The sequence below is a fragment of the Cydia strobilella genome, chromosome 11 (genome assembly GCF_947568885.1).
Source record: "Cydia strobilella chromosome 11, ilCydStro3.1, whole genome shotgun sequence".
In the NCBI taxonomy this organism is placed as follows: domain Eukaryota; kingdom Metazoa; phylum Arthropoda; class Insecta; order Lepidoptera; family Tortricidae; genus Cydia; species Cydia strobilella.
Genome location: NC_086051.1, coordinates 12,636,090 through 12,658,654, shown reverse-complemented (window position 1 = coordinate 12,658,654; position 22,565 = coordinate 12,636,090). Strand labels below are relative to the sequence as shown.

The 22,565-nt window shown below is 38.1% G+C and overlaps 2 protein-coding genes across 3 annotated transcripts in view; both read left to right on the top strand.

Moving 5' to 3' along the window:
- LOC134745104 (uncharacterized) overlaps window positions 1-22,565 on the top strand; it is a 135,775-nt gene that overhangs the window by 112,079 nt on the left and 1,131 nt on the right. The window lies entirely within an intron of this gene.
- On the top strand, window positions 303-22,394 carry LOC134745135 (TOM1-like protein 2). Of its 2 annotated transcripts, none has more exons than XM_063679105.1 (13): window positions 303-430; window positions 964-1,211; window positions 7,608-7,715; window positions 8,289-8,384; window positions 8,514-8,609; window positions 9,846-9,992; window positions 11,347-11,495; window positions 13,198-13,271; window positions 13,525-13,590; window positions 13,703-13,805; window positions 14,645-14,732; window positions 15,885-15,944; window positions 18,230-22,394. In XM_063679105.1, the coding sequence occupies exons 1-13, from the start codon at window positions 376-378 to the stop codon at window positions 18,431-18,433; spliced, it is 1,494 nt and encodes a 497-aa protein (XP_063535175.1). In that variant the 5' UTR covers window positions 303-375; the 3' UTR covers window positions 18,434-22,394. The 2 variants fall into 2 exon arrangements, with proteins under 2 accessions (XP_063535175.1, XP_063535174.1); XM_063679104.1 differs by lacking the exon at window positions 11,347-11,495 and adding an exon at window positions 10,982-11,130.

The following is a 22,565-nucleotide window of genomic DNA, read 5'->3' as shown; positions in this document are numbered from 1 at the left end:
ACTTTAGATGCTTATAAATATAATTAAAAAGTGGCAACACTGTAGTGTCGTCCCGTTTTTCTTAGATTGATTTGAAAGGGACGACGCTACAGTGTTGCCACTTTTTAATTTCTACTCTTTTTTGCCAGACTGTACAATTTTTTAAAGGAATATGTATGTAATTTGTATCAGATAAATAATTATTTTATTAATTTTGTCAAGCGTTTTTTAAAAATTAAGTAACAAAATTATTATAGAAAATATATTGGCCATATAACTCCCGTGTATAAACTCCATCCGATCCGAATGACCCTGTGTTTTGACATTTCTGCGTTTTGCAGTGACAAGTGAAATCGGTGAAACCTTTTTTGATAAATATTCAAGAAATCCTTTAAAATGTCCTTTTTTGGTGTAGGAAATCCGTTTTCTACGCCGGTAGGCCAGAAGATAGGTAACTATTGAATTCTGCACAATATCAGTTTACGTTAAACATCTTTCGGAAGTGTTTTTAAGATCGGTGTCCTTTCCTTTTTGTTGCGCACTATTTATCAGGAAAATACAAGTTTCTCTTTGTCATATCATAGGGATGATTTGTTTATTTATTATGACTTTCAGAAATAAAGAAGTTGTGAGAAAAGTATACTGTTGTTGCTCTCAAATCGTAACTACCTAACTCACTTAAGTGCTAATAACTTGGACCTTCGTTAATTAATTGATATATGTAATATATGTATGTTAAATTACGGCTTAATCAGATGATATGCCGATTACAGCTTCAATGATGAAAACATGAAATAATTACGCAACTATATACAAAACTAATTTATTTCAAGATTTCTACATAACTTCAAACAAAGAAGTACATATAAATAGGATGTTGCTAGCATATAGGAAACTGCATAGTACTTGTTGTTTGTATTACATGTATCATGTAACACAGATTCGGGATACGAATACTTGTTAATTTACTTTATTAACTTTCAGAACAAGCTACTGATGGCTCTCTTCCATCAGAAAACTGGGCACTTAACATGGAAATATGTGATATCATTAACAGTACTGCAGACGGGCCTAAGGATGCTGTAAAGGCTATTCGGAAAAGACTGACGCAGAGTGCGGGGAAAAACTACACTGTGGTGATGTACACCCTGACGGTTCTTGAGACTTGCGTGAAGAATTGTGGTAAATCCTTGCATGTGTTGGTGTGCAATAAGGAGTTTATCTCAGAATTGGTGAGTCGTAGTATGAATAAGATCTCGGGAAAGTGTTTTGAAATAGTTGTGTTGTAGTAAATATCCCTTTGGTATCATATACCATAATTGGCTTATTAATATGTGTAGCTCTTATACTTACTGGTTTGTATGTGGCTATATTTACTTTCTGTAATTGAGTTCAATTGTGAAGACTATATTCAATTCTTATAATATATATCTATTCATGATCTTTTTTACTTATTGACCCCTAAATTGACTGCAACTAAATTTGATCTATTACAGCAAAACAGTGTATCTAGATAATAAATATGCATAAAATATGCAAATTTGCCGCAACGGGGCAGAAATGCGTTTTTAATTTTTTACCAAATTTCTAGGGATCCATGTAATGAAATCCAAGCTAAGATATATAAGCCAGGAGTAATATAATTTTTTTTTAATACTAAATAGAAGTTCTTAAACAGACCCCTGTGTTTAGTAACCTTTGCAAGGTTCTAGGTGATGGGATACACGTAAAGTACTTAAACATAAAATACTAGTTTATGCCCAAAATTTCGTCTATGTTATGTGTGTATGGGTGTGTCCTGTAAGTGTTTCTAGGATTAAAAACATTCTCAAACCTTCCCAGGACTCAAAACTATCCATATAACACATTTTATTTCAATCCATTTATTCATATAGGTGAAAAAAGGTAACACACAGAGTTACTTTCATATTTATAATAATTTTGTAAGGATATCCAATATGGATTCACACATACTGTCACAACCAATATATGCCAACAGCGCCATCTATTTTAGCCAGTGGCGTAGCGTGAGCGAAATCGCATCTGCAAGGCCCTTTTCTTTTTACAGTGCCCGAAGGGGCCTCGCGGGGCCCCCCTTGGGGCGCGAGATCGTGGGCGACGGCCCACTTCGCCCACGCCTAACTACGCCACTGACTTTAGCTGTCAAAAATGTGGTTGCCTTATTTCACCCTATGTGTCTTAATCTTTCATTGTCTATGCCAGTAGTTAAAGTGGGGATTAACGTTTCTTCTGGATTTTACTGCTAAGTAAAACCCACTTGCCTCGCTGTCTAGTGTCTATATTGATTATTAGTATTACGAAGTTCAGTGAACTAGATGACTCATGGCTATATCAGATAAGGTGACATTGCTTGATATTTGATATGCACAGGTGATATTCAAATGTACTACATTGCTCTCAACATTGAATGATATAACCTTAACCGATGGAAATGTACACGTAATAGCAGTGAAAATGGGTTAAATTCTGTAGGAAGTATCAAATAAAAGATTTTATTGCTTTGTTTATTGTTTATTAATACAACACACAAGCTTACAGTTTACATACCAAAGCGCTCACATGCTACACAATAAGATTCAACAAGTATTTACAATATACACAAAAAATTAAACATTACAAACGAGGTACATCAGTTAAAAACATATATAGAGCTGTGGAAAACGAGCCTGGGGAGTCATGAAAAACATCGACATCAGGTCTTTCTATTGACAACTCGTTTAGGAGTGAGAGTGCCCGATTGGTGGGAGCTGGGAGCATTACTGGCCTGATGCGTACGTACCCCGCCCACGGCGAACAGTCTTCTCCGGCGTCGCGGCGGCAGAGCGCCGCCCTCACTGGCGCCTAATACACACGTCCTCGGCGCTGGAGCAAGCAATCCTATCCGCTCAAGCACCTTAACATTACTGATTCTGTTTCGCAACAAATTATAGTAATGCATCACTAACAACATTTTGCGTCGCAGTTCTAGTGTGTCCAATCCCACCATTCCCGACACAAACATCGAGGGAAAAAGGAGTGGATAGTATCCGTAGATCCTTTTATACAAATAGCGAGCAAACTTTCTCTGTATCCTTTCCACCATGAGAGAGTACTTTGCTTCGTGAGGATCCCAGATACTGGCCCCAAACTCCAACCTACTGCGAACATACGCATTGTACAGAACTACTGCAACACTGGGACTAGAAAACTGCGACGAAACTCGCATAATAAAACCTAGTATTTTATTAGCACATCCACAGATATCTGTTATATGCGCCCTAAAATCTAAGTGTGCGTCTAAAGTCAACCCAAGATCTTTGACATCATCGACTCTCTCCAGTGGCACCCCGAGCAGGTTATATGATGAGGTAATAGCCGCACGAGCTCTGGAAAAAGTAATCAGCTTGCATTTGGTGACATTGAAGGGAAACTGATTCGCAATACTCCAGGCCGCAACATTGTCAATGTCACGCTGAAGCGCTTCACAGTCTGCCAAGCTCTGCACGCTTTTAAACAATTTTAAGTCGTCCGCGAATAGAAGGCACTCTGCGGTGGATACTACGTCAGGCAAATCGTTTATCATGATGATAAATAATGTAGGACCCAAGGTGCTACCCTGGCTTACTCCGAAGCGTGTGTAGTAAGGCACTGTTTGGCATCCAGCTATCTGGACAAACTGACTACGGTTGCGCAAGTAGCTGGAGAGGAACCTCAAGAGCTTAGGTGTAAATCCTAACTTAGAACACTTTTGTAGCAAGATATTACTGACCAGATCGAAGACTTTCCTAAAGTCGAAGTAAGCCGAGTCCACCTGGTGTCCCAGATCCATCTGCGCCAAAATATAATCAGCATAGCCGACGAGGTTAGTAGTGGTGGAACGGCCTTTCCGAAATCCGTGCTGGGAGTCAACCAGGTGCACTGCGATCTGCTGGTTAATGCGACTTTCGATCATTGTCTCGAACAGTTTAGCAAATACTGAGAGCACCGCTATTGGTCGATACTCTGTGACTTCTGGTACATTTCCTCCCTTGGGTACAGGCGTCACTCGGGAAATTTTCCATCTCGCAGGATATTGGCTAAGTGTTATGCTAATATTAAATATATGTAACAACGGGACGGGACTTCTAGCGCAGATATGCAGTCTCTAACGAGGTATGGAGGAATCGCATCAGGGCCGGCAGAAGAACGAGTCCTTAGCTTTTTAGTGGCACAGCGAAGCTCCGAAATGGACAGGCTTTCTATGGAAACACGAGCCGCATCACAAGTCTTTGTGCTTGATGCTACTTGCGCCCTCAGGATCTAACTTAGGCATGTCATCCAGAAACACAGAAGCAAAGTATGAGGCAAATGCATCGGCTGCCTCTTGTCCCACCACTGACTTCCCTGCATAGGTATACTCCTTACAGGTGGATCTCTTTTTACTTTTTGATTTTACATAGGTCCAAAATGATGCTGGGTCTTTGGCTATACTATGCTCCATCCGGTTAATATATTGACGATAAGCGTCGTTAATCAGTATTTTAACATGAGACCTGAACAGCTCTTTGTTAAACACTTCGCCCTTCTCCTTGTACCTTTTTAAATGGAAATACTTAAATTTCATATTCCGTATTATGTCTGCAGTGTACCAAGAAGGGTAGGTGTAGCGAGAAGTTTTGGACGGTGGCTTACAAGGGAAATTATTAGTAATGCTCGCATTCAACTTAGTATAGAATACATCGACGGCGTTATCCACAGCATTTGCTGCTAATACTTCAGACGAATCCATGTTGGCAATTTCGGAGTACAACGAACCGAAGTCGGCCCTGCGAAAGTTCCATTTAGGGGCCAAGTTGTTATCGTGGGCTGGTGTTGCCGGCTGTATAGAGGGTCTGGTTTCTCGCGGCACCGCCAGATTTTGATTGTATTTAGTGACAGAGATTTTTTTTGCCGTACAAAGATAAACTTATGTGCGTCAATAATTGCACATTTTTCCTTAAAACTATTATATTCTAATAACTTGTCACTGTGTTGTTGTGTGTGTAATGCAATTTTATTATCCTTGTTAAAAACTGATTTAAATGTACTGATATAATTGTAAGCTAAAATTGTAAAATTATAGGTCACATAGGTCTACCACTCAGGCGGTTAGTTAAGTAAAGATGTTGCGTGGGGGTCTAGTGGAAGCTCAATACTCAGCAGGACTACTGACTAGTTAGGGTTCCCTACACAAAGGGTAAAAACGGGACCCTATTACTAAGACATTCTGTCCGTTTGTCTGACTGTCACCAGGCTGTACACAGGCAGGCTGTGTGTGGGTCTCATGAACTGTGATAGCTAGAGAGAATTTCTGTTGCCGCTATAACAACAAATACTAAAAAGTACGGAATCCTCGGTGGGTGAGTCCGACTCGCACTTGTCCAGTTTTTTAAATACATTTTGACTTAACATAATACAAATCAGCTTCATGCAGCAAAGCCTTCGACCATTCGGTAGCTGACTATAATCATTAATATACCAATTGTTATAAGGTACATCTTAAATGTTTTCATAGAAATACAAAACCATTAGCTATGAGTATGACAACAAGAGTGAGGCATAGTAATAAATCAAATATCTTTATTATCATTCCTATTATGACCACAACATAAGAATCAAATCTTGACTAGCATAATGTGTATAGGTATATTAGGTATGAGTCATGTATTTTTTATATTATTTAACTAAAGGACCGACGCCCACAAACTACACAGTATGGTCGGGGATTTTTTATTGACGAACAATTACATAAGTAAACATTAATCAGCATTACATTACAAAATATGTGGCAATACAGTACAATACAATACAAAATACTCTTTATTGCAAACTTCAATACAGAAAACAATACAATTAATACAGCAACTCAATCAGAGGTAGAGGCTATTACTTATTCTGTGGTAGAGGTAAACAACAGGCGGTCTTATCGCTAAAAAGCGATCTCTTCCAGACAATCATTAATGTCAAATTTCTATGACACGGCCTCACCTTGTTCTATTCAAGTCGTTGCAAAGTCAGCTTAGGGCGGAGTCTATAATAGTGTCGTTTTCAGCCGAAAGGTACCACATTGTCGGTGGTCGATAAAGTTGATTTCAAAGCCAAGCTATATGGAAATAGCGCCTTATTGACAACCGACAATAAGTACCCTTTTGGTTGAAAATGGCACTAAAGCTTAACGTAATACTGAAATCAGCGGTTTGCGCTCTCTTCACTACTACATAGTATAAAACAAAGTCGCTGTCCGCTGTCTGTCCGTCCGTCTGTCCCTATGTATGCTTAGATCTTTAAAACTACGCAACCGATTTTGTGAATCGGCGAAAGGCGGCCTTAAGGCGTGAATAATGTTAACTTTATTAGCAAATTTTTCGCACATTTTATTTGAGCATAGTATTTCTTTGTGCTTTTGTCACTTGGTCGTCTTTCCACAATGACTTGACTTTGCGACTTACTGCTTTCGGGTGCGATTCTAATAGAACACTTCCTTATTTCTTTCATAACAAAGGTGGGTTACGATATTTCGCTACTTAGTCACTATATAATTTATTTATCATTTAATAAATAATTTAAAATTTATTTATTTACATAATACAATAAAAATGTGCACACTACATAAAAAACTACTAATTGATTCGGACTGTGCCAGCAAAAACACAATGTATAGGTAGTGTGTCTACACACAAATGTGGAGCGGCCCCATATTTATTGCGTGAAACGCGTGCGGAACCGCAAAACACGAAAGTAAATTTAATTCGCAAACTTTTTCGCACGTTCAATCTGAGCATAATATATTTGTAATTTGTTACTCAGTGACAAAGCACGAACTTTCCAATGACTCGACATTTGCGATTAGCGGCTTTCGAGTGAGATTCGCGTACAATGTGTGGAGCGGGCATTCGACAATTTCCAGCAATAGGTATTTGAATATTTGCAACAAGTATTATCCATAGTTAGGGTGTATGTTAGTTTTTGTGGTTTGCGTAGTGTTGGAGCATCACTTTAGTTGGATATAAATATTACTAATTGAGAAAACAATTTAATTGTGGTAAAAATAAACAAAATAAACTATCAAACTGTTGCCATATAATATTGTGCAACCGCGCTACATTGGATCAAGTAAAAAACAAGTTCTGATAATATAATATGATACGAAACGGTTTATTTTTAACCAACATTCTTACTCATTATGAAATAAATTAACATACCTATTCAGTACATACTCGTTAAGTCTAATTTGTTTTTAAGATAACGTAGAATAATATTTATTCCGATCCCGTCACCAGAGCCTCAACATTGAATTCTAAGTTAAAAAATTTAAGATGGTTTTTTGGCTGGCAAATACTGACCACTGGGATTTGATGAGTTATTTAAAGGTCCCTACTGGGGCCTCGAAACACAAGAACTTTGACGATCTTTTTGATTACAACGATGATAACTGTGCCCGTGGCACAGCCCTCTTTGGATTTGGTCCTTGCTATATCATACCTCTCCCGCCATGGGGTAGGTAGATAAAAAAAAAGAGTATTCCACGTCCGTCCCCAGAGATTACTCTTTCTACAATTAAAATTTTGGTGTGGATAAATATCAATTGTAATTGGTTATTTTGTTAACAGGTAAAACTGATCGGGCCCAAGAATGATCCACCGACCGTGGTCCAAGAAAAAGTGCTGAGCCTCATCCAATGCTGGGCTGACGCATTCTCGAGCCAGCCTGAACTGCAGGTAACATACGCAATATGGACGTAACTACACTAGTATAAGGTCTATTTTTGAACAGATATTCACTGAAATGGAAATATGGTTAGAGGAATCTTTACTTCCCATGATTTAAGTATGTACAGTTTTTTTTTTACTTAATTGGTCATTAACTCGGTGATTCTTTACACTTTATACAATCTTTATAATTAGACGGTTTTTCTATATTAATCATTAGACTAGAATCGAACCACGCTAAGTTCACATAGGAAGTGCTAAGTCAAGTATGGAGCTTATAGGTATGTATCATATTATGCGTCCTTACTGCCACGTAACTTGATAAAGTTGCGTTATATTTTAACAGCATTATTTCTTTCAAAATTGTAAATACTGTGTACGAGTGAAGTTGAACTCATAAAATACATATCCTTTGACCCCCTGTGGATTCTTACTCAGAAAAATTACGTGAGCGCAACGGAAGCCTTAATTCAATACCTTCCCTATTTTTGTCGAAGTAGGAAATTGTTTATGTAATTTTGTACTTCCCATTCCATTCTTACTAGGTACAAACCCGTTTTCTGATTAGCTATTTCTTTTCAGGGTGTTGGCCAAATCTACAATGAGCTGCGTACAAAAGGAGTGGAGTTCCCTATGACCGATCTGGATGCTATGGCGCCTATATTCACACCACAAAGGGTAACTACCCTCGATTAGTCGTTCAGCTAAACACTGTTATTCTTATTCATACAACTTACAACTCCTCTTGTGTTAACAAATGTGGCTGATAAGGACGGCACAAACTAATATTTAGACATGTATTCACAGAGCGTGCCGGACGGAGACGCGCCAGTAGGCTCGCCCGCTCGCGGTCCACCACAGCTGTCACCTAGCCACGTGCCCACCGAAATCCCACCTAGCACTGTAAGTACCGTTTTCTGTACAAAATCTGCACAAATAAAGAATCTCTCTCTCTCTCTCTCTCTATTAGGCTTAAACCAGTGCCTGCATCACAGCGTTCCAGAAAACAGGCATCCAATCCCTTTGGTGCTATCTAGGAACCGACTGTTCAATATTCTCATAGCGGTGCCGATTTCATGAAATCGGTGCTCATGCATATCCTTACATAATATCTTTCCCGACCTCATAGCCATCGGGTGAGAACGATATATGTATGCCCGGCTCGGGTGAGTTAAAAAGTTTGTCGGGTCAAAATTCTTTTCCTTGTCTTGTTTTTTTGTCTCCAAAAAATGTGACGGAGTGGTGCTTTTTGTATGCGGGGAAATTTAGTTTTTTTTTCAAGAGAATTATAATCTACAGCTAGAAATATAGGTATAGCACTCAACTTTTTTTATTTATTTGATAAAAGACAAAAATGGAAGCGTGACAGAGTGGTTAGAAACAAGACAACGAAAAGAATTTGGACCCAGTCTCAAGATAAAAAAATCGCAAAAGTAGTAGAGCGAGAATTAAGTATATTAAAACTGGTCACAAGTTGAAAATTGTTCGGCAAGTTTAGCTACATACCGAGGAGCTATAGATACTTAGCGCGTTATGTAGCGAATGTGTCGAGCCATTTTCGAGTTGGAAAACCGAGAATTCTAGGAGGCAATCGCAATAGATGGTTTCAGTGATACAAAGGTTGAGTAGCTTGCCATAGCCCCTAACAGAATAATAGTATTGATGAACGTTCAAGGCAATAACGCTGACATAGATCGGCAGTAGAGCGGAAAAGTGGCGAACTTTTATTTCCTTGACTGTAGGTATCTATGTATATTGATGTATTGAGCTAAGATTTGTGTTTGACCTTTATGACTTGTGTCGTTCATAAAAAAAGGTATCTTGAGTCGATTGAAGATTGGTGTCATAATTTGTATTAATTAGAAGTTAAAAAATTACGTAATTGCCAACTGAAGCATTTTCCACGGAAATACATTTGTACTTTTAAACGGTAGTTGGTGTAGCTAGCGCGCAAAAAAATTGAAACCATATATAAAAATCAAATATAACCCCTTGGATTTTACACAAGAAAAAGTTTTCTGGCTATATTACCTTACTTCCTGTACCTTGAAACTCGGACTAACAGACAACACATTTATTTATATTCATTTAGGTATCTATGATCTGTTGGTAGCCTATCCAACCCTCGTATTTTTTCAGGTAACACTATCAGACAGCCAAACGGCCAAGCTTCGCGGTGACCTGGCCGTCGTAGAAGGCAATATGGCGGTCATGTCCGACATGTTAAACGAGCTGACCGCACAACCACCCGCCGCCACCCACCAGAGCGACATTGATTTGCTTAATGTAAGTTCTAGGGCACGAAGCGCTTACCTTTCCGTGGTCTCCACCTCAGGACTTTAATGTCCCAACGGTTATTCTTACGGCAAATGTAGCCCGCCTATTTAATTGTTTATTTTATTTTATTTTATTGGGAAACAAACAGCTTACAATAATACAGGATATAGATATTATGACTAATACATGAGCCAAAACAGTTTCCACTAATGGAATAAAACGTAAATGCTCAAAGGGAACTAGAGTAAAATCATCATCATATCATTTCAATCGTTCTAGGAAACAGAGATATAAGAGTACATCAATACAACATCATGCGTCTGCAACAAAATTTGAAAAGTAATAAAATAATAAACAATAAAATTTGAAAATTTAAGAATTTAACAAAAAATAACAAGACGTCATTCTTTAACAAAGAAACAAATTTGCCAAGCTTCGTACTGAATAGATCGAGGATTGAATATTTAGAGTTATATGCTGAGCACGCTCAGACACGAGTTTTTTACATATCTAGTACGACAGAATGGAATTGCGAATAGAGCATTTGTTCTAGTTCGGGAATTAGTGCTTCTATACGAGATATTACTGATAAGATACTGCGACCATAGAGTAATTTCACATACCAATTAAAATAAATAATTACATGCAAACGCGCGCAGACGAGATCGTAATCGTTACTAGGAGCCGGTGGATGCAAGCGCAGGACCGAACTTTGTGACAATGGGGAGGCCTATGTTCAGCAGTGGACATGTGTGGCTGTAGGCCATCCTCAAGCAAGGCTCTGACATGGTCGACAATATCAGATGTCGGATGGCACAAGAAGAAAAGTTGGTGCTAGACTTGCAAGTCCCCCTTTTAACGTTAATATTCGTATATAATTTGTAGGTATGAATACATAATAGACGCTTGTCGTAACTATCCAATGTAAATACCGCCGTACACTTCTAGAAATATAAATAACATAGAAATCAGATTATCATTGTTAATTACCTGTGTAGGAACTAGCAGACACACTCCGCGCGATGCAAACTCGCGTGGCCGAGCTAGTCGCGCGACTCGGCGAGTCGCCCCTTACTGGTGCCCTTCTGCACGCCAACGACCAGCTCAACAATTTACTGTTACGCCACGCCCGCCTTCTCAACAACAGGTCTGATTACAGGAATTAACTCCAGGCCATAAATGTTCAAAAAAAAAAAAACAGGAATTAGCAGACAATACAAACGATGCAAACCCGCGTCGGCGAACTAGTCGCGCGGCTCGCTGAGTCACCCCTCCTTACTGGTGCCCTTCTGCACGCCAACGACCAGCTCAACAATCTACTGTTACTTCACGCCCGCTTTCTCAACAACAGGTGAGATTACAGGAACTAGCAGACACATTCCGCGCAATGCAAACCCGCGTCGCCGAACTAGTCGCGCGGCTTAGCGAATCGCCTCTAACTGGCGCCCTACTGCACGCCAACGACAAGCTCAACAATCTACTGTTATACCACGCTCGCCTTCTCAATAATAGGTGAAAACAATCTTAAGGCTATATTTCGATAATTAACGTTATGTTTCGATAAAATCAGGATGGTTTGAGGTCTTATGAACGTAACACACCATCGCACCGCACCAAGGTCATTGAGCGACGCACCCATAAGTAAGAGCAAAAAAGAGATATCGCTTACTCGCTCTTACTTTTGGATGCGTCGCACCATGACTTTAGTGCGGTGCGACGGTGTGTTAGGGCCTTTAAACTGGGTGCGATTTGAATGTCTACATTTGAGGTCCGATTCTCTTACGGCATGATAATATTAGTCCCTTCAATCCACTGATATTTTGTTAAAAAACAAAAGATGGCTTCAGATTTAATACATGGCTTTGATTAAAATATCGGACGATGGGATAATCGCATCCATAGCAATAGGATCCGTAAATCGAATCCGGAGTCAGCACTAACAGAAACGTACGTCATGTACAATTTCTACATTTTTGGTAAATAATACAATACGTAATAAATACACTGCGAACTGACAATTCGTCGTAAACCATATTGCAAAGACAAAGTCCACCGATGATCAGTAAGAAAGTGGCTGGTAGTATAAAAACCGGCCAAGTGCGAGTCGGACTCGCGCACGAAGGGAAATTAGGTACCATCACGGAAAAAAACAGCAAAAAAATCACGTTTGTTGTATGGGAGCCCCATTTAAATATTTATATTATTCTGTTTTTAGTATTTGTTGTTATAGCGGCAACAGAAATACATCATCTGTGAAAATTTCAACTGTCTAGCTATCACGGTTCATGAGATACAGCCTGGTGACAGACGGACAGACGGACAGCGGAGTCTTAGTAATAGGGTCCCGTTTTCACCCTTTGGGTACGGAACCCTAAAAAGCAAACAATCCTTTCGACCCAATAAATAGACTGATTTAAATAAAACCAAATCAGAATATTTTTTATATCTTACTAAAATGAGATCGATATACCGACCTCTACGCTAAGGTTGTCAAGGTTACTCTCTCAAATCTCTCAATTACATCCCTTGAGACGCCGTACAGACGACTCCCCGCCGATCGTAATACGACACCATACCGAGGCCACTTATACCGACACGGTTGCGAGTATTTGATACGTTGGAATGAAAATGACGCTGTGAAATATGTTGCATGTTGGGCATAATTGGTTACTTTACTTATCACATTAAAATAATACTTAATAAGCCCTATAAATGATCAGACATTGTTAATTCAATTTTGTTTCACACTAAAGTTCAATCACGAGAAAACTAGAGTTAGACCATGACAAGTCTGCAGCGATTTTGATAGCATCGCAGTGCAAGTGTTATTTATATGTCATAATTTCATAGAAGTTTTAAAAAAAAACAACCAATCCGACATTAATACATTTTTAAATTGTGTAGGTACGAAATATTATTATTATATTATTAAAGACAGCTTTTTTAACATCTTACCAATAGCAAAGAGAATGCGAGTTAAAATAGAGAGGTAGTTTAAGAAAAAAACATGCCCCTTCGTTGGAACTCCAAAACAGATGACGGTGTACTGCGCCATATGTTTTGCGGTCACTGAATTGTCAAACGTCAAATCTTACTCATTTAATGTATCTTTGCCAATAGTCATAGGCCATATGAAATATAATACATAGTGATTTTAAAGAAGTACAGTTTTCGATAAACTAGATTTAACTATTTTCTTTTTTTTTGTATTCAGAAATGCAGCCACCGGCGGTGCTACTCCTTCCGCCATCCTGGGGGCGGCTATGGGCGTGCCTTCTGCTGATACTCGTAAGTCGACATGAAATACCTTATTTCATAGTATGTAATGCTTTTATGGGTGCGTTAACTTTTAAATTTGCTATAATCACTGTTATTCAGAGCTTTTCACATTCTTAGTTTATTGTCACTTAGATTATACAACTGTAAAGAAAGCTGTAAGATTTATGAAATAAATAAAAATTAAAAAAAAGCAACCTTTATTCATGGGTTGCACGAAGATTTATTTGTACAAAAAAAAAATACATTTTTCTTCTTTTTTCAGCAAAGAAAAGCGATGATGATGCGCTTATCGACCTGAGTGACGATGTACCTGATATTACCAAGCTAAGTAAGTAAAAATATAATCATCTGTTATAGTAATCCTTATTCTTGAAGGCGTTAAGCTTAAATTTAAACAAATACTTCCCAATAAGACCTATTTTCCTATTCTCTATTTTCAGCCGTAAAAGACGCGCAACCCGATAAGTCTCCCGCCAGTTCGAAGGACGAATTCGACATGTTCGCACAATCCCGCAACGTGAGCTATGACAACAACAGGACTGGGTATACAATAATTTTCTATCGACAACAGTTTACTATCACAACATGTTGTTTTATGTTGTTTTTGTAACGTCAAATTAATCAAACGGATATATTTTTTCTTGGTCTTTGACGTACTAAATTATATGGAAGCTTGTATAATTCTAAGCTTGTATGGTTTCTGAAATAAGTTATTTGAATTTTGAATAATACCTAAAGCTGGAAAGACACGTTGGTCTAACTACGGTGAATAGAGGGCCAACATGATATACAGTGTTGGTCTTTTGGACACGTTCGCTTGGTCAAGAACTTACACATATTGGCTCGCCATCTAACATGAATAAGAGGGAAATAAGAGGAAGGGGGAGAGACGATTGAAAACAGTGGAGATGCTTAAATTTGGGCCGCGTATACGAATAGGGATTCGCACTTGCCCGAGTCAGCCCAAAAAAGCCCAAGCAGACCAAAAGTTAATTCCTGATTTGTATTAGAGTTTGTACATGTTAAACATAAATATTTATTTTCCATCCCACGTAGTAGAACGAACTATTCGAAAAATATGTTTATGAAGCGTGCATCATGTGCATTCTATAATGACAATAACAAAGTAAAAAGTGTAGACATACTTATCATAACCGAAGGCTCATTAACAAATGTATTTAAAACATAGAAAAGAGTTTAGTGGGTTAAGATTTAAGATACATTGTTTTTCTCGTGTTACATCGTGTTTACTATAAATATAAACAAATATTGGTAACTGTAGGTCTAAACGTAGAAAAGAGATTATAACCATATTATTTGCATGACTGTTTGTTTCATAATAAATAAAATAAAATAAAATGTTGTTGTCTGAATGTATACAGAATCAGTTACGTCGCGAACCTGGAGGAACAGACGTCGGGCGGACTCGCCTCCGCCGCCAACCAGCGCGCCACGCAAGGACAGCCTGCGGTGAGTCATGTAGCTGTCATCATCTTTACAAATTTAGATATTCAAGGTTTTTTATTTTATCCCACTTCAACAGAGCTAAAATAGTACATTTCGATGCTAGTGCGGAAAGTATGTCATTACAATGACATTTCCGCACGTGTATCGAACGACCTTTTTTAATACAGTTGCGAGAAAAAAGAAAAGCCATCCATGTCATAGGTTCAATCGGGTTAGTAGTTTCGATGCTGCTCTGAAACATATATACGCAATAAGAATACCTACAAACATTGAATTTACAGAAAGATTTACACTTCATTCACAAAAGTTATTTATGCAAAAAAAAACCGGTTAAAATACTTAGTTTGGCTAGGGACTGTCATTTCATATGTATACAAAGAGAATCATACTGCAATCATACAGCACCAAAAAGAAAGGAATTAGTATAGTATTTTTTTGTTCTTATTGACAAATCTGACAAATTTGGTTTGCCAGACTATACTTAACGTTTTACTAGTTTTTAACGTAAGTAACTATAATTTTGTGTAGTCATTGAATCTAGTCAAACGTTAATTAGGTCTTTACGTAACCGCGCATATTAGGTACATAGTGTAAAACAAAGTCGCTACCTGCTGTCTGTCTGACCCTATGTATGCTTAGATGTTTAAAACTACGCAACGGATTTTGATGCGGTTTTTTAGGGTTCCGTACCCAAAGGGTAAAAACGGGACCCTATTACTAAGACTCCGCTGTCCGTCTGTCTGTCACCAGGCTGCATCTCACGAACCGTGATAGTGATAGCTAGACAGTTGAAATTTTCACAGATGATGTATTTCTGTTGCCGCTATAACAACAAATACTAAAAAGTACGGAACCCTGGGTGGACGAGTCCGACTCGCACTTGGCGGGTTTTTTTTGTATAATACATCAGCATTGCACCCGTGCAAAGCCGGGGCGGGTCGCTAGTTAGGATATAGATGTAACGTTTTGTTTTAGTTTTATGACTTAGGTATACTATTTGGTTCACGGTGTGGTGTAGTCCAAATTGTAGGCAATTCTACTTTTTGTTAATTCCATTTTGTTTTTCATTCATTCATTCATTCATTTATTCCTTTATAAAACATAGTTTTATATGTCAAATATGTATAATGTTTCATTTTATTATATTTCACACAGCCCACTGAAATGGACCAAAGAGAGATTGATGAAATCGCTGCTTGGCTCGCCCAAGAAAAGGTGTGGTTTTATTATTTGTTATTATTTCGTTCAATATTTTGTTGATTTGCTTTTTTTTTACTACTGTATCTTGCTTTCACTTTTTATTAGTTTTAACTCAACATCATTTTCACATCACTAATCTTCATTATCACCCATCTTAACCCTTTTCCAGGCCGCACCAATCTACAAGGTTTTAAAAAAAATCCAAATATATTCCAATGAATCCAGCTTTGATGATTCATTTGAAGATGTCACTTTCCCGAAAGTGCAATTTAATTTGAACCTTAAATCGGAATGCTAAAGTTGAAATTCTATTTTCACGTATGTGGTCCATAAATCATACTATGCCTGGAAAAGGGTTAAATATAAGTCTTATCTCATCACTAATCAGCGAGACAAACATCATAATAAACTTAAATATATATGATGTTTCAAATCATGCTTATACAATCTTAGGTAAACTAGGCTTCTTTTTAAAGCAATGTCAAGGTGAGAAATAATGGTTAAGTCAATAGTATTTAAAACAACACAGTAGCACAGTACGTATAGTTGTTAATACCTTAACGCTATTTACAAATGCGCTTCCTTCCCTTTCACAAAATGGCTTTTCCGTATGGAACAAGAATCTTGACACGTTTTTAGTATAGCGCAGGAATTAACCCAAGGGCCACACAGCACCAATAAATTCGTGCGGGCCGAAACTTTGCTTTAATAGATGCTTTCGCTGTCGCAGTTATTCCCAATTACCAGGTTCATTCTACTTTTTTTAGGGTTCTGTACCCAAAGGGTAAAAACGGGACCCTATTACTAAGACTCCGCTGTCTGTCTGCCTGTCCTTCTGTCACCAGGCTGTCATGAACCGTGATAGCTAGACAGTTGAAATCTTCACAGATGATGTATTTCTGTTGCCGCTATAACAACAAATACTAAAAACAAAATTAAATAAATATTTAAGTGGGCTCCCATACAACAAACGTGATTTTCTTTGCCGTTTTTTACGTAATGGTACGGAACCCTTAGTGCGCGAGTCCGACTCGCACTTGGCCGGTTTCATGACCATTATCTATTATTATCTATTGCCAGAAAAAAATATCGTTAATATTGAATTCGTGTATAAAAATTGTACCAGAACCAAATCTTAGGAATTTGTTTGAAAAATTTGGTAACGCAGTGGTAAATGCCTTATCTTCATAAATAACTGGGAGACAGTCAAGGACCACTGAGTTACTGTGAAAATCTATCGGGATCTATAGCTCAATTAAGCCTCTTTCTCCACCACGAAACAGGAAATGAAAGTAATGGCCAAGTACTCTATAATTAAATGCATTTTACGAAACAGTGTTAAAAACTTATGTACCTACAACGAAAAGTAGAATGGCCCACCAATGTAGGCAGAGCACATGATTGACGCGACAGTATCTCGCCGCGAGATAGACTACCCGTCTTTTACTAACTGTATGAATTAAAGGGGGACGGGTAGTCTATGTCGCGGCGAGATACTCTCGCGCCAATCATGTGCTAGCCATACTGGTTACATTCGGATATTTTTTCATGTGTTACCGCTGGTAACATTGGTAATTGTTGCAAGTAAAATATGGGATAATTCCCACTAGTTACCACCAAAATCTTTTCAATGTTTATCAAATTAAATTAATTGGTGATCTTTACACAGATTTTTTAGGGTTCCGTACCCAAAGGGGAAAAACGGGACCCTATTACTAAGACTCCGCTGTCCGTCTGTATGTCTGTCACCAGGCTGTATCTCATTAACCGTGATGGCTAGAGAGTTGAAATTTTCACAGATGATGTATTTCCGTTGCAGTTATAACAAATACTAAAAAATACGGAACCCTCTGTGCGTAAGTTGTCCAAATGTTATGAACAACCGTTAAGTATCATTTGGACACCTTAAAAAAATAACTATACCAGTGGTGGTAACACACGTAAATAAATTCTTTCTAGTTGTTACCAGTGATAACAAGTGCGAGCGGTGTCAGCATGGTTGCATTTTATCACCTGTCACTATGCCTGTCACTTTCGCACTTACCTACTTGTTAGAACGTGACAGGCATGGTGACAGGCGATAAAAATGCCACCGTGCTAAGCCCGCAGGGTGCGTAGCCAGCATGCCAATCGTTTACGCTCCGTAGCGTATGAAACGCAATTGTCACACTAATGTGGAAAAGTGAAAGAGAGAGAGATGATTACGCTACGCTACGGAGCGTTAACGATTGGCATGTTGAGTAAGCAGCGAGGTCTTCGGCTCACCCGCTTCAAATGAATAATCTGTGTTCCATATTTAGGCGGCATCAGAAGCCAACGGCACCACCGAGAGCGTCACCAGCAGCGACTTCGACAAGTTCCTCGCGTCCCGCGCCGCCGCCGCTGACGCCCTCCCCCCCTCCACCAACCCCCCCACCACCACCACCAACTCCCCCTCTACCACCAGCACCCCCCGCCACCGCCAGATCACCAAGGACGACCAGGACTCCATGTTCGCGCTCTGATGCCCCCAGGTACGTTAGGAGACAGGGCTGAACATGGTACGGGGTTACAAACACAACAACACGAGAAAAATATATGACCATGGAAAATGCACTAGTATGTTATAAAACTTAAAAGTAGGCAATATTATTGCCTGAAGCAGCACTCGTATGCAAAATATGATGTTATTTGATATCTCGCCCCAAAACTTGTACCATGTAAATTGGCCTTAAGTTACATCGGTTATTTTAGGACGTTAAGGTTTAAGTGCGGTCAACGAGTATATCGTTCGTTAACCCGTCGCTACAGTGTTACCAAAGCTGCCAACACGAGTACATAAAAAAAATATATATTTATGTGCGCGCGCATAGAAATGAGCTTTTTGAATTTGCGACAAAGTTTTTTTTAATGCCACATCGGTGGCAAACATGAAACAAGCAAGTTACTGTTAGTTTCTGCTTTTTGACCGAAACTTATGATGACATCAATTTACGGTTTTGTAACGACCCCCAGCCGGCCGTTTGATGCACCTACATACAAATGCCCACATCGGCAGGTATGCTTTTTTTAGTACCATGGTGACATATAGCAACAATCCCTATACACACTAGTCAAGAGGATATAGTATCGGGTCAATGATCGAAATTCCTCACGATTGATGACCGCACTTTACACCAAAATTTGGCGTCAAAAAATACATCGTTGCAACTTAGTGGTAGTACGACGTTGAAAACCGAGTATTAAATAGGTGTTAGACGTTTGTTGTTTTTGGCGTTGGCTCTTGATTTGTATGATTCGCAATGGACGGAATGCATCAACGATTTCTTAAAGCGTGAATACATTTGAAATATCTTATTCATGACTTGTGTTTGCTTATTCTTTTTTTTTTTCAGTATCAAATACTTACTATTTTTAAGGTGAGACAACTTTAACACATTAACTGCCAGCAACCCGCTAGGCGGGTTCTCCGTTCGTAGGCGTTTTTCGGAAAAATGCGTAACTTGCTACAACTGTAGCGCGTAGTGAATGCGTTAAAGTTGATCATTTAACCACTGTGTCTACAAGAATCTTCTCCTAATGTATAATTACTTTAAATTTCATTCTTACTTATTATTTATACATTTATGCATTCCGTTGTGAATCAGACTTTAAAAAAAAGTTGTTTAAGGTGCTAAGAGTTAATTCCAAAAAAGGTTTGCCTCTGAGTTCACAACAGAACAAAACTTCTGCGAACGTGTTTTAATCGGTCGAATCACATCCTACTATCGATCAATGGTTAAATTAATAATATCAGAATTATCCCTGTTATCCCAAAAAGCACCTTAGACATGTTGCCTCCTGCAGAACAGAAGCCAATAGTATATTAAACAGTAATATAAAACACGTGGGTTTGCAATTTTATTTCATATGTAACGATGTGTGTTACTATAGGTCACGTATTTGCCGTTTGGTGCCTGGCTTTTAAAATAGTTTTAATTGTATAAGCTGACTAATACACTTCATCGATATTTGAAATTAGTTTCGCACTTCATTCTATACAAGTTGCTTCAATATTTTGATGCACTTGAGTTTAACTGATAATATAACTTCATAGAGTGACCATGTTACTTATGTATTAAATTAGGGTAAGTTTACATAAGTAGTGTTCGTCAGATATTATTTGCATCCATTTGTGTAACGCCTAATTATAACATAAAATTGTAATGAATACCTGTTGATTCATTTCAATTATGAGCTACTGAATATAAGGTTACAGGCTGATAAAAGTGTATATGAAATAAAAATAAATTGTTATAGTCAAGGTCATAGGTACAAGTTGATTCACGAAAGCTGGCACGAATGAAATGAACATAACTTTAATTGTATGAGTGATACCCCTGTATACAGTCAGAGCCGCCATTTTATTGGTTAATGGTATTCACACATATATTTTCATTCACTCATTCATTCCATACGTGCCAGCACTTGTGAATCGACCTGTATATTTGTGGGTGCAGATAATATTTCTTGAACTATGTTTCGTTTGATATACTATATGTTCGCAAGCTGGGGGGCGATTTTTGAATTTCGATCGCTCGATTTCGTCACTCTAAAATCGGTGGAAAACGGCGAAATGATAATTTTTGAAATACGAGCGATAGAAAATGGGAATCGAGTGGTATTGGCCACTCGTTTTTAATTCTATTAGTAGACTTAAATGCCTAGTAGTGGAGATTATTATTGAACGAAATACACGAAATCGAGCGGTCGAAATTCAAAAATCGGCTCCCTGGAGTATCACAGCCTCTTAAACCGTAATTCTAAATTACGCTGCGAACTATACACACGCATGTGATAAATAACATCCTAGTATTTTTTTACATTGATTTTGTAAACGGGCCTCTCAACTTTTTCTTGTTATTGTACGTTTTCGGTTGTGAACCGCAGTAACGGTGTTTATTAGAGAAACTTTTATACTACCATACCGATAAATAACCCATATTCGTATTTAAACTGTCGTGAGTCATACTAACATTAAACTGATTTTACGGTTTAACTCGCGTATTTTTAGTCATTCGCGCGACATGTTTCGGAGATCATCCAGTCTCCATTTTCACTAACAGCAGTAACAGTGCATGAGTAGTGCTCACGATAGCTGCGCGCCGCGTACTGTTGCTCGCCGCGACTAAAAAATATGTTCGACGGATTAGGACCTAACAAAATCAACTCAGAAGATATGTGCCATTTTCAAAGAGTACTTATTGTCGGTGGTCAATAAAGCGCTATTTCAATATAGCTTCAATTTGAAATCAACCTTATTGACCAGCGACAATGTGATACCTTTTAGTTAAAAATGGCACATATAAAAACAACCTACAAGAAAAAGTTGAGTGCCTCAAATATATAAAAAACGAAATCATGATAAAATATATTTTTATTTGTTGTAATTCTTTAACAGACTGCATTTGAAAGTTTTTGTTGATTATTGAAGATTTAAGTTATTTAATGTTTTGGTAATTGTTATAAGTCTCGAAAATGGATTTAGAATGGAGTACCGCCTAAGGATTTTTCATTGGTGCCCATTATCGAAGAGTTATTGATTGTAATAGAGCTAAACTAAAAAAGAAATATGCTCCTTAGTTTGACAGCCGAACCAGATGGCGCTGTACTACGGCATGTTTTGTGGTTGCTAATTAATCTTACGTCAACTTTTGACAGCCAGAATTACTGTATACCTAATGTATGTACAGGTTGATTCACGAGCGCTAGCACGAATGTATTGACCGAAACTTTCATTCTATGAGTAACACCTGTATCGGTAATCGGTAAACAGTCAGAGCTACCATTTTATTGGTTAACGTGATACACACACACATATAGACATATTCATTCCATTCGTGCTCCAAGCTCTTGTCAATCAGCGCCATTTTCATCACCTGTAAAATTCGAGCCACGAACACATCTTACAAAAATAACGGATCTTGCTATTATATAGGTATGAGAACGATCGGGCCATATTGACTATTTGTAATGAATTAGTTACCTTAATGTTGTACCAAAGTAGCTTCTGCTAATGTTGTAAGTATAACACAAACATTCCATACTTGTCTGAATTCGATATGCGGCATTTGATGTGATATATAGAGATGAACAAACCTTTTGTGCTCGTATAACAAGCCTTTCCTAATCTAAAAATAAATACAGAACCGAATACCTACTTCTAGATCACTCTAATATGCCTGTCACAAACGAAAATGCACTTTATGTGAATGCACGTAGGTCGTGAAATTTATCTGGTGATGTAAAATAGCATATTTCCTTGCACAAATGTTTGTCAGATTTTTCCGAACATGCATTTTAGATAGATTGAACAGATTTATTAGACCCCTTGGAAAACGGCTAGATAGGGCTTGTTATAGGAATTCTCCAATGAAATAACATGATTTGAAAATATTTTACGTTGTAATCAATGTATTTAAGATAATAAATGAATTAACTATGATACCACAATGATTTTTATTGTTATTTAACCACCATATTTTGAATATTAGAAAAGTTAATATAAATAATGTGGTTACCATAAAATAATGTTGAACCATCATCAAATTTGTCAGAGAGCATGCAGGCTCAATTTGACATGCTTATACCTCTAGCGTTGAATGATCCCTACAACAG

Bases quoted from the DNA above. Each gene is read 5' to 3' on its own strand.
- LOC134745135 (XM_063679105.1), top strand. From the start codon at position 376: ATGTCCTTTTTTGGTGTAGGAAATCCGTTTTCTACGCCGGTAGGCCAG. The intron at 13,272-13,524 runs GTAAGTCGACAT...TTCTTTTTTCAG, and splicing joins CGTGCCTTCTGCTGATACTC to CAAAGAAAAGCGATGATGAT. The intron at 13,806-14,644 runs GTATACAATAAT...GAATGTATACAG, and splicing joins TATGACAACAACAGGACTGG to AATCAGTTACGTCGCGAACC.